General features: G+C 38.2%; 1 protein-coding gene across 2 annotated transcripts in view; it reads left to right on the plus strand.

The window, feature by feature from the left end:
- The window catches only part of EXOC5 (exocyst complex component 5), a 29774-nt gene extending 20520 nt beyond the window's left edge, over nucleotides 1-9254 (plus strand). For both annotated transcript variants that reach the window (XM_035897524.1, XM_035897523.1), the window contains exons 13-18: nucleotides 643-751; nucleotides 1468-1588; nucleotides 2344-2430; nucleotides 5082-5190; nucleotides 6223-6438; nucleotides 6903-9254. In XM_035897524.1, coding sequence (XP_035753417.1) covers nucleotides 643-751; nucleotides 1468-1588; nucleotides 2344-2430; nucleotides 5082-5190; nucleotides 6223-6438; nucleotides 6903-7091 — 831 coding nt within the window. In that variant the 3' untranslated portion in view covers nucleotides 7092-9254. The remainder of the gene's footprint in view (nucleotides 1-642; nucleotides 752-1467; nucleotides 1589-2343; nucleotides 2431-5081; nucleotides 5191-6222; nucleotides 6439-6902) is intronic.
- The last annotated feature ends 692 nt before the right edge of the window (nucleotides 9255-9946 follow it).

A 9946-nucleotide genomic window follows, 5' to 3' on the forward strand; every position in this document is an offset into this window, starting at 1 on the left:
GCTGGGGGTGTTCAGCCTGGAGCAGAGGAGGCTGAGGGGAGCCCTCATCGCTCCCTACAACTGCCTGAAAGGAGGGGGGAGCCGGGGGGGTTGGTCTCTTCTCCCTGGTAACAGGCGATAGGACGAGAGGAAATGGCCTCAAGTTGCACCAGGGGAGGTTTAGATTGGACATTAGAAAAAAATTCTTTACCGAAAGAGTGGTCAAACATTGGAACAGGCTGCCCAGACTGGTGGTGGTGTCACCATCCCTGGAGGGGTTCAAAAAATCTGTAGACGTGGCACTTTGCGACATGGTTTAGTAGGCATGGTGGTGTTGGGTTGATGATTGGACTTGACCTTGGAAGTCTTTTTCAACCTTAATGATTCTGTGAATTAATATCTTCCTTTATTATTATTATTATTATTAGAAGCTGTTTATACTTTTACTTTATGTAGCAACCTGTAGTGTGTTGACTTCAGTTTATCTGTTTAATGCTGGAGGGTTTATTGATACTGAAAGTTCCTCCCGAGTAGTTCTCTGTATGGTTACTTCTAATTTAGAATGAAATTCCAATTATTCTGGAGTACTTGTATTGGGTAAACTTTCAAATGTGTGTAGAACTGACCTTTAGGATAATTTTTTTTTTTAATTTTTCTTTAAAGCTCTCTGATCCATCTGACTTACCGAAGAATGCTTTCAGAATTTTTTCTATGCTTGTAGAGTTCTTATGTACTGAACACATCGATTATGCATTAGAAACAGGCCTTGCTGGTGAGTATAATATTTTCTGAGCACTTCATCTCATTGGCCTTTTTGTGCCGATGATCTTTGCAGGTCCTTGCTGTGCCTTATTGATTGGCCTTGTTCAGAATGTATTGGTTAGATGAAATTTGTTTTCTGTATTTGGGAGTCAGCACTTAATGTCTTCTAAAGTGTGACTTCTATTTGGGGAATTGATGCACAGATGGAAACATGTTACTGTCTTCAAAAACATTTGTGTCTCAGAAATTCGGACATCAGCACTCCCTACCTCTTTTTTGTTCTCTGTGCCGTAGCAGGAGAATGTTTTTATATTAAGGCTCAGTGTCTTACATTTTGTAGGAATTCCCTGCTTGTTTATATAGCTATGCATTTTAAAGAGTGACAGTAAATAAGAAAACTGCTTGTATTAAAGAAGTTAAAATCTTGACAGTGAGAACCTATCTTTCCTACATGAAAGCATAAAGCTCGTGTTCTGAAGAAATATTTAAATTGGCTGTACCATTTTGCGTTCAGAAATTTTAAAAGCAAGATATTTCTATGCTTATGGTTATTACCTGATATAACTATGAGAAGTATTCTATGTATGGCACCATGGTAAATTTTTGAAACTCTAAGCCTGTGACTTAAGCATTCATGGAAAAAATCTGCATATTTAAAAAGAATCATCATGCTAATTGTAAGAACTGCGTATCATTACAATCCTAATGAAACCTTCTTTGCTTTAGGCATTCCCTCTTCTGATTCAAAGAATGCAAATCTTTATTTCTTGGATGTTGTCCACCAGGCCAATACTATTTTCCATTTATTTGACAAGCAGTTCAATGATCATCTGATGCCATTGATCAGGTACCTTATTTTGATTAGCATTTCATTTTGCAAATGGTCATTTTTGGTGAAGAAAGCAATTTTTAATTCTTCATCTCTGTTAAGAGGAGTTTATTGTTGGAATGGTTCAGCTAGATGTTGTGGGAACATAAAATGCTGTAATGAGAAGGGGAAGAAGGGAAGTTAAATCGGTACCTTGGAGAACCAGCGGGGGAGAAGGAGCATGGAGACTATTGATAGGAAGGAGGGACGAGTTGCTCCTTAGAGACCTCACTGCTGCGTTACAGGCCAGGACTAGAGGGGGTTTGTGGGCGCACGGTGGGGTGAGCTGGTGAGATTCCTGGGAGTACCTGACAGGATCTGCAGAGGGAACGGCTGGCCATATGTGAACTACATGAAAGCTTCCCATTGTTGGGAGCCATGGGTTGGATACACTCAAGGCAGAGCATGCTGATGCGCTGTGATAGCACGCGTGAAAAGCTGGGTTTGCTCACTCGCCTGCCAGGGGCTGGCTGCAGGTGAGAGGCACTGCTCAAGTAGGCGCAACACCATGTAAAGTGTATTACGGTACTGCCTGTCAGCACTCAGCAAATCCTGCTTGGGGTCAGGTGGCTGTTCAGGCGGTTGATTTGTTGTTCTGAAGCCAGCTAACTCCATCTAAACTAGTCCTTCCTGATGGGATGGGAAACGTTCACAAAATCCTGTTGTAAGTAGCAAACCCAAAAGACATTAAATTTGTTTTGCTATTTTGTCGCACACCCTTTATACTGTTGCAGTTCTTCTCCTAAATTATCTGAATGTCTTCAGAAGAAAAAGGATGTCATAGAGCAAATGGAAGTGAAGCTGGATATGGGCATTGATAGGCAAGTAGAGATTTAAACTTTCTGTTGATCATTAATTCTTGTAAAACTCCTTTGTGATGTATGTTAGCTTTCCTTTCAAGGATGAACACAACACTGATATTTTTCTGTTTATTTTTTTAAAAATCTAGCAGTATGCATTATTGTGCATAGGAAACCTAGATTTTGTTTGTTTAGAGGGTCACGTTCTCCATGGCAGGCTTCTGACCCATAAATATTTCTGTAAGGACATTAAAGGATTTTGATTATGTTGAGAGTGTGCAATAATTCAGTTTTACCGTACTGTCTCAAACTACTTTTTTCTACTTAAAAGGAGGGAGGAATGATGATTGAAATAGGTTAAAGACTTGCAGGATTTCAATTAGGAGCAAAGTTTGACAAAAATAGGTTAGATGATTTGCTTGAATCTGTACAGCGCTATGGATTAGACCTAGTCATAGAAGTCTGTAGACCTGGAATAATTTTGATTCTGACATTGACTTGCTTTGAGGTTGTGACTGACTCATTTAATCTTTTTATTTTTTTCCATTTCTCCAAATAAAAATGAGGGGATAGCTATAAAAAATGTAAATTAAAATCATAGCTGTTTTGCAGCAGAGGAAAATAACAAACTAACAAGCTTAATATTAGGAAGTGGAACTGTTGTGCGATGCCCTGCTTCGGTCCAGGAAGCATGTAGTCTTCCCATATTTCAAGGTGGCTTTAGTCAACTGAGAACATGTTACCTAAGCTTTCTATGCCTCTTTTCTCATGGCAGTAATGGAAATGAGCCATCCTGTGGGTAATGAGGCCTACTCTGGAAACTTACTAAGGATCACACCATACTGGAGAGGGATGAGCACTGTATAGGAAAAACAGGCATTGCATTTGTGTCCTACTGGGTACTTTCTGCAGGGAGATGAGGAAGAGATTTCATACCTTATTTGCACCTGTGTTTTCTGCAGGTGCAAAAAGAAAGGTGGAGATAAAGGATGTGTGCATGGTAATTGAGATTTTAGCTGCTCCTGCCCAAAGTGACCTTAGAGGTTTAAACACAAAGTTTGAAATACTTGAACCATTGAGCCCATTAGCTTCGATCTAGACAGATGTATGTCAGTCCTCAGCATTAGAATAGTTTGTGTAAAGTACGTAATCTCTTAAAAGTGATTGTAAGATTTAGAAGAACAAGTCCCTGTTGGAAAACAGTACATTCAAGGGTTTGTGGTGGAGACTTCAAAAACATTTGTGCTTTGCACACAGAAAAGAGATTAGTTTTGAGATGAATGGTACATGTAAAATGCATTTGTGGGTTTGCTTGCATGCTGCTTTGTGGTGCCACTGACGCTGTTGAGAATTCATTGACTTATTAAACTTATTAAAGGAATGATCTAGTTTAAAAAATAAAAGCAAATTTCTAAACACTGATGGTTTCAACATTATCCAATCTGAAAAAGTCCCATAGCAGCTTCCTGAATGGCATTCATAGCAATTGTGTACCTCTGTAAAAATGATTTTTTTTTTTTTTTTAGCCAAAGTTAGTTCAGCTGGTTTTCTTTCAGCTTGTATTCTGTGTAAACAGCCTTCTGGGAGTATTTATTGAAAATGGAAACTGAGGAGAATGCAAAATATAACTTCTTTAATTTTCTGTTGGTATGTGGATTGTTGAATGAAGTACACCTGAAATGCAACTCTGAGCTCTATGCATAGAAAAGGTTTTTCTCTCATTGGATACATACAGTCTTCTCCCTTTCACCCCAACTTGAATCCTTCAAGGCCTGTAATGGCCTTGACTGTGTTTTCTTCGGGGAGGTTTGAGAGATGAGGGGGTGGAAGGAGAGACGGAGGGATGTTCCTGGCGAAGGTAGGCGCTAAGAGGGGTATGCAGCCTCTCTCTTTGACCTTTGGTTTGGACTTAAAATAAACCAGGGCGTTGACCTTAGATGATGTTCTGAAATGATAAATCTTGTGAGGGAGAAATAAATGACACTGTAAAACTCGATTAGCTTTCTGAGAACAAGAGAAATACCGAGCTCCGGAAAAGGAAGAAGTTTTTCTTCTTTCTTTTTCCTTTCCTCGCCTCCTCCTCCTTCATTTTCCAAGTGTTTTCTGCTGCTTGCTTCTGAGTAATATGCAACGTGATCTAATTCTACTAAACTCTTTGGAATGCTTCCTTCAGCTTTCTGATTCCCTCTGCATTGAAGAATGCTATCCAATTTCTCTGAAGAGCTGGATTTGAATGGATTACCTTACAATTAATGTGTCCCCTTTAAAACCAGCTGGCCAGCATACTGTGTGCTGTGCTCCAAGGCACTGAACTTGAAGAAAGAGTTTTTAGGGCTGTTGAGGGTTTTTTTGCTGATTCTCCTTTTTCTAACTGCTTAAGTAAAATCAAGTGTATCTTCTCTATAGAACTGGATTGCAACTTCATAAGAGTACATGTCTGTTAAATGAAGTATTTCCTTTGACATGTCTTAGTACTGCTTGCTGCTTGTAATAAATGTTTGCTTTTAGTGTATCTTCTGTAGATTACTCAAATATTAGGTAGTGGGGTTTTTTTCCTCATTGCTTTATGCCGCTTACTTTTGTATAAGAATCATATTAGTATATATAAATATAAAAATCAAGGCAATTAAAATGCTCCCTTCAAAACCCAATCTGTGTTTGTAACTTTAAAGGACACTGAATTGTATGATTGGACAGATGAAGCACATCTTGGCTGCAGAGCAAAAGAAGACAGATTTTAAACCAGAAGATGAAAACAATGTTTTGATTCAATATACTAATGTAAGTAAACTAAGTTGCAGCTCATCAGTATAGCTTCAAATGTGCATGAGTTATCAGGAACAAGATGTTCCTTACCAAACATGCATTAGATGATATGTGCATTTGATTGGCTTACTTAGCTATTCTGTTTTGCACTAAGCACCTCCAAGCTCTGTTGTGGACTATTTTCTCAAGCTGAAAAGGAACATTAGCAGTTTTGTATCTAGTGTCAGACACAAATCAGTAGGTGCTGGACAAACTGTCACGTTCTTTCCCCTCCCAAGAGGCCCAGATTTGGAACAAGGTTTTTAGCTGATAATTAGTTTAAGCTATCAGTTTCAGAAAATCAATTACCAGGTACTCTCTAGTTGCTGGGCACTTTTTCCCATTAGAATGGCAGGAGCATGAGAAAGCATCACGGGTATGGCATGAACATTCTTTGCTGCAGAACATTCTCTCTACCACTGAATCTCTCTGAATCCCAGCTTACAGGCTGCTGAGAAGCTGTAGTGCTGATTTACGTTAGGCTCTTGTTAGGGAACAACGCAGAGAGGGGTAGAGAGCAAACTACACTTGCTGGGAAGAATTGAGCATGTTGCCTGAGTACCTGCAGCCAGGTGGGAATGGGAAAAATGGAGCAGTAGGAAGTAGAGTCTGGTACTCTGTGGGAAGGGTGAAGATGCCTGCATGGGTGTTAATTTGCATTTATAATTGCAGCTGACAAGAGGTTTTTAATCACTTCCTCCTCCTCCCCACCCCTTGGTTGATCATGATTTGAATTAAAAGCCCAAATTAAACTTCTGTTCTGAACTGATATGAACTGTAACTAAATTGAATATTGTCTTGTGTCCATCTTCCTACTCACATTTTTGCATCTTTGTGGCTAATAAAAAACCTGGAAAATAATTGATTGGAAAATTACTAATTTCAATGATGTGTTGTGGGAAGTTTAAAGACTTAGTGACTGATCTTCAGCTTATGATACGGAAGCCACTTTGAGAAGAACAGATTTCTAGAAAGTAAGTTACCTAATTCTTTTTTTTCTTTCTTTAGGCTTGCGTTAAAGTCTGTGGCTATGTTAGAAAGCAGGTGGAAAAGATTAGAAATTCTATGGATGGTAAGAATGTGGACACCGTTTTGATGGAGCTTGGAGTTCGTTTTCATCGACTTATCTATGAACACCTACAGCAATATTCCTACAGTTGCATGGGAGGCATGTTAGCTATTTGTGATGTGGCTGAATACAGGAAGTGTGCCAAAGACTTCAAGGTAAGCACGTACAGGTTGGTGACGTACAGCCATGTCGAAATTAGTAGCAGGACTCTTATTTTTAACCAGATGTTTTTTCTTCATAAAAATAGTTTGTTTCTGTTTGAACGTCACCATTTTGTATACTGATACGTTCTGTTACTTATACCAGCAGTTCTTTATCATGTCCTAAAGAGCAGTTTCCTGATACCATTTTATTGCTTGCAGGCTATGTGTGTATATTGAAGTACTGAATTTGCATTATTATTATGTTCCATGCATAACTTTGCATGTGTGCCTATCTCCCTATGGATGTATATGTGCATGTATCTAGATATATTTATGCACACATGAGGAGAGAGATGGATGTAAGCCCTCTGTAGGGAGGAAGGATTTTGAGAATCCAGGTGGACATTATGTCAGAAGAGTTGAAACAACTCTGATTCTTAATATCTGTCTTTCTCTGTTTTTTCTCTTAACCACAGATTGCGCTGGTGTTACAACTCTTTGATACCTTGCATGCACTTTGCAATCTTCTGGTTGTAGCCCCGGATAATTTAAAGCAAGTTTGCTCAGGAGAACAACTTGCTAATCTGGACAAGAACATCCTTCACTCCTTTGTTCAGCTGCGTGTTGATTATAGGTCAGCTCGTCTTGCTCGTCACTTCAGCTGAGAGCATGAAAACAAATGTTGTACCTTTGAGCAGGCCTCAGTTGTTAGAAAGCACAGGGAATGATTTCTTACCAAATCGTGGTTGTAACTTTTGTGGGATAATGACTGTTCAGAATAAAGCAGCAGCCATATTTAAACTTGACTATGTAGAAGGCGAGCAGGTAAAAATCTGAATGATATTTCATGTAAGCTAAAGTTCTCCCAGTGAAGAATTTTTCAAATCTACTTGCTGTTGATTTTTTTTTTTTTTTTCTTAATGGAAACATGTCGGTGTAGGAAAGCAAGTGGTGCATTGAAAGTATTTTAGTCTTCAATATTGAATTATCAGATACCATTTGTTAGACTTGAACTACAGAGCATAGCGTAGGTAATGGATTATTACATAGAATAGACCAGTGTAAAAACGTTCTTCATCAATTTTAATGACTTAGACTTCAGCACTGCTAATCATAATCAAATTATCTTTGATTGGTGTTTCTAAGTAATTTCTTTCATTTAAAACATTATCCTGCTCAATGTAATTTCTTGCTCTAATTAATTAGCTTGGAATTTCGTTGAGATGTAGGAGTAAAAGCAACGCTATCCCAGAAAGATGTAATTTATTCATTGTCTAGAATTCTAAACAGAACTGAAGTAGTGAAAAGTTTTGAGGATTTTTTTTGGTTCTCTGGCTTTGGTTTTTTAGTACCTAATAGTCAAGGGCCCACCAGAATGAATTGGCATTGTATGATCTGACTTTTTTTTCTGTTTTATACCGGCACACTGAATTTTATATACGCTCCTAAAGTAAATGCAGCTGCCTTGCCTAAGGCATTCTCATTACAATGTGAAGGTGCCCATTGTTGGGTTAATAGAAGAGAACTTTCTCCTGTCTCTTGTTTTGTATGTAAATAAATTAAAATTATAACGAAATGGAAGGATAAAATGTAGCCCAGTTTTTCCTATGCGGGAGGAATGGACTGTGGCTCTAGCAAAAACCTGAGAGTTGAGAATTCCTGTGCTGAAGATAATTGATCCTTAGTGCCTGAGCAATATAAAATACTGAAGTGTGCGAAAGTTTATTTTCCACTGATCGTAATTTTAATATCGGAGACAGGCTACTTCTCTGTCCATTACGCTCCAGTGTTCATTCAAGGTGTTTCTGAGATGGACCCATAGTGTGCACATAGTGAATTGAAGCAACAGCGATCTTAGAAACGTCTGGGGTAGCCTTTCCACAAGCAGTTGAAAATTGTTGTAAATAGACCTTTGTTCAGAGCGAGCTCTTGTGGAAAACAGGTTGGAACTGCTGTGGTTTGTGTCTTCAATCTGGCTTACATCATCCCTGAACAAATCACCTGTAACACTTTATTTCTACTGCGGGCTCGCATATGTTATGGAAACTTCTTTCTCTCCCATCTTCAGAGCAGCATTTCTATAAATTTACTTTAGGGGTCAGTCAAATAAATTATTTTCCTCTTTTGTTAATGGATTCCCGGGTGTAGTCAATATTGACAGACTTGTGTGGAACTTCTCTTGGTTAGTTGAGGTTCTTCTGCTTCATTTTGTATTTAGCAGAGTATTATACCAGTAAACAAGAGAACGGATGCCAGACTGTCTCAAAGTATTCGGGGAGGCTGGCTGCTTTGTCGAGCTTGTGTAGCTCTATTCCTTGGCTGTGGCAAAGCCACAAGGAGTTGTGGACACTGGAGGAGGGACATGCTTGTACTGCTGCCATTTTTTTTTAAAAGCTCTGATGTGAATTCAGATGATACCTCTCTGTTACCTCTGTAACTGAAAGCCAACAATTTTACGGCTATGGTTTTATTAACCAATACAAAACCTTTCTACAAAAAAGTGTCAATTTGTAAACACTTCAGAACAGTGAACATCATCTTAAGATTGCAGATCACAGAAGTGCTTCAGAATTTGTTGTGTGATTGTTTGAATTATTTTCAGGTTGTATGAAATGTATTTACCATATTTCTTGCTTTATTAGCGGTGTTTTCCATGCATATGCTCAGTGCAATATTTCCATTATGCCTGTTAACCAGGAGGCAGCAAAAAGTAGGTGAATACTTAAACTTAGATATGTAAACTCTTCCTCAATAAAAAGAATTCCTTCCAGACACTTTTTTCATTTAATTTCCATGTTCTTCAAATATCTTTATACTCAGTTGTATAAGCCCTTCTATTAAAAAAAAAATAAAATAAAAGTAATTTTACTGACCAAATTTATTACTGGTGTGAGCTTTCCCTTTCCCCTTCCTTTAAAAAACCTCCTCATGCACACACTGAAAGTGTTTCTATTTCTAGAGAAGGCTACATTGTCAGTAAGTTTACTTTACAATATGAGTTGGATTGGGATGGGGCAGGGAACTATAATTTTCCACACATTTTTATGTTTAGAGCTCTTATAGCATGTAATTTGAGAAAATATTTCCAGTGGCTTCTGAATACAATGAAGTACTATCCAAAATACAAATATGCCTTTTAATGTTCATGTAATGAGTTAAAGTATTGCCTTTCTAATGTTTGCTCCTAGAACACGGGCATTTAACAGGCTGGCAGCCAAATGAATGCTTGAGAGAACTTGCGTACGTGTGTGTGTAATTATGTTGTCTACAATTGGTGAAAATGTCTTTGCAGTAAATTGTTGTAGGCTGGAAAATCAGCTGTGTTTTTACAAGTCCTATAATTTATTAACATGATTTGGTATTGTATTCTGTTTGCGTATACATAGAGGGCAGGAAGGAGCTGGTGTTCTGTAAGAATACTTCTAAACACTAATAAAAATATAAAAAATCGGGAAATGGAAGTGCTTGGAAAAATAAGGTCTAGATATTTAGAACTAGAGGGTAAGAAATGAAGACGACA

Source organism: Egretta garzetta, unplaced genomic scaffold (assembly GCF_000687185.1).
Source record: "Egretta garzetta isolate BGI_Z169 unplaced genomic scaffold, ASM68718v1 scaffold647, whole genome shotgun sequence".
Lineage (NCBI taxonomy): Eukaryota > Metazoa > Chordata > Aves > Pelecaniformes > Ardeidae > Egretta > Egretta garzetta.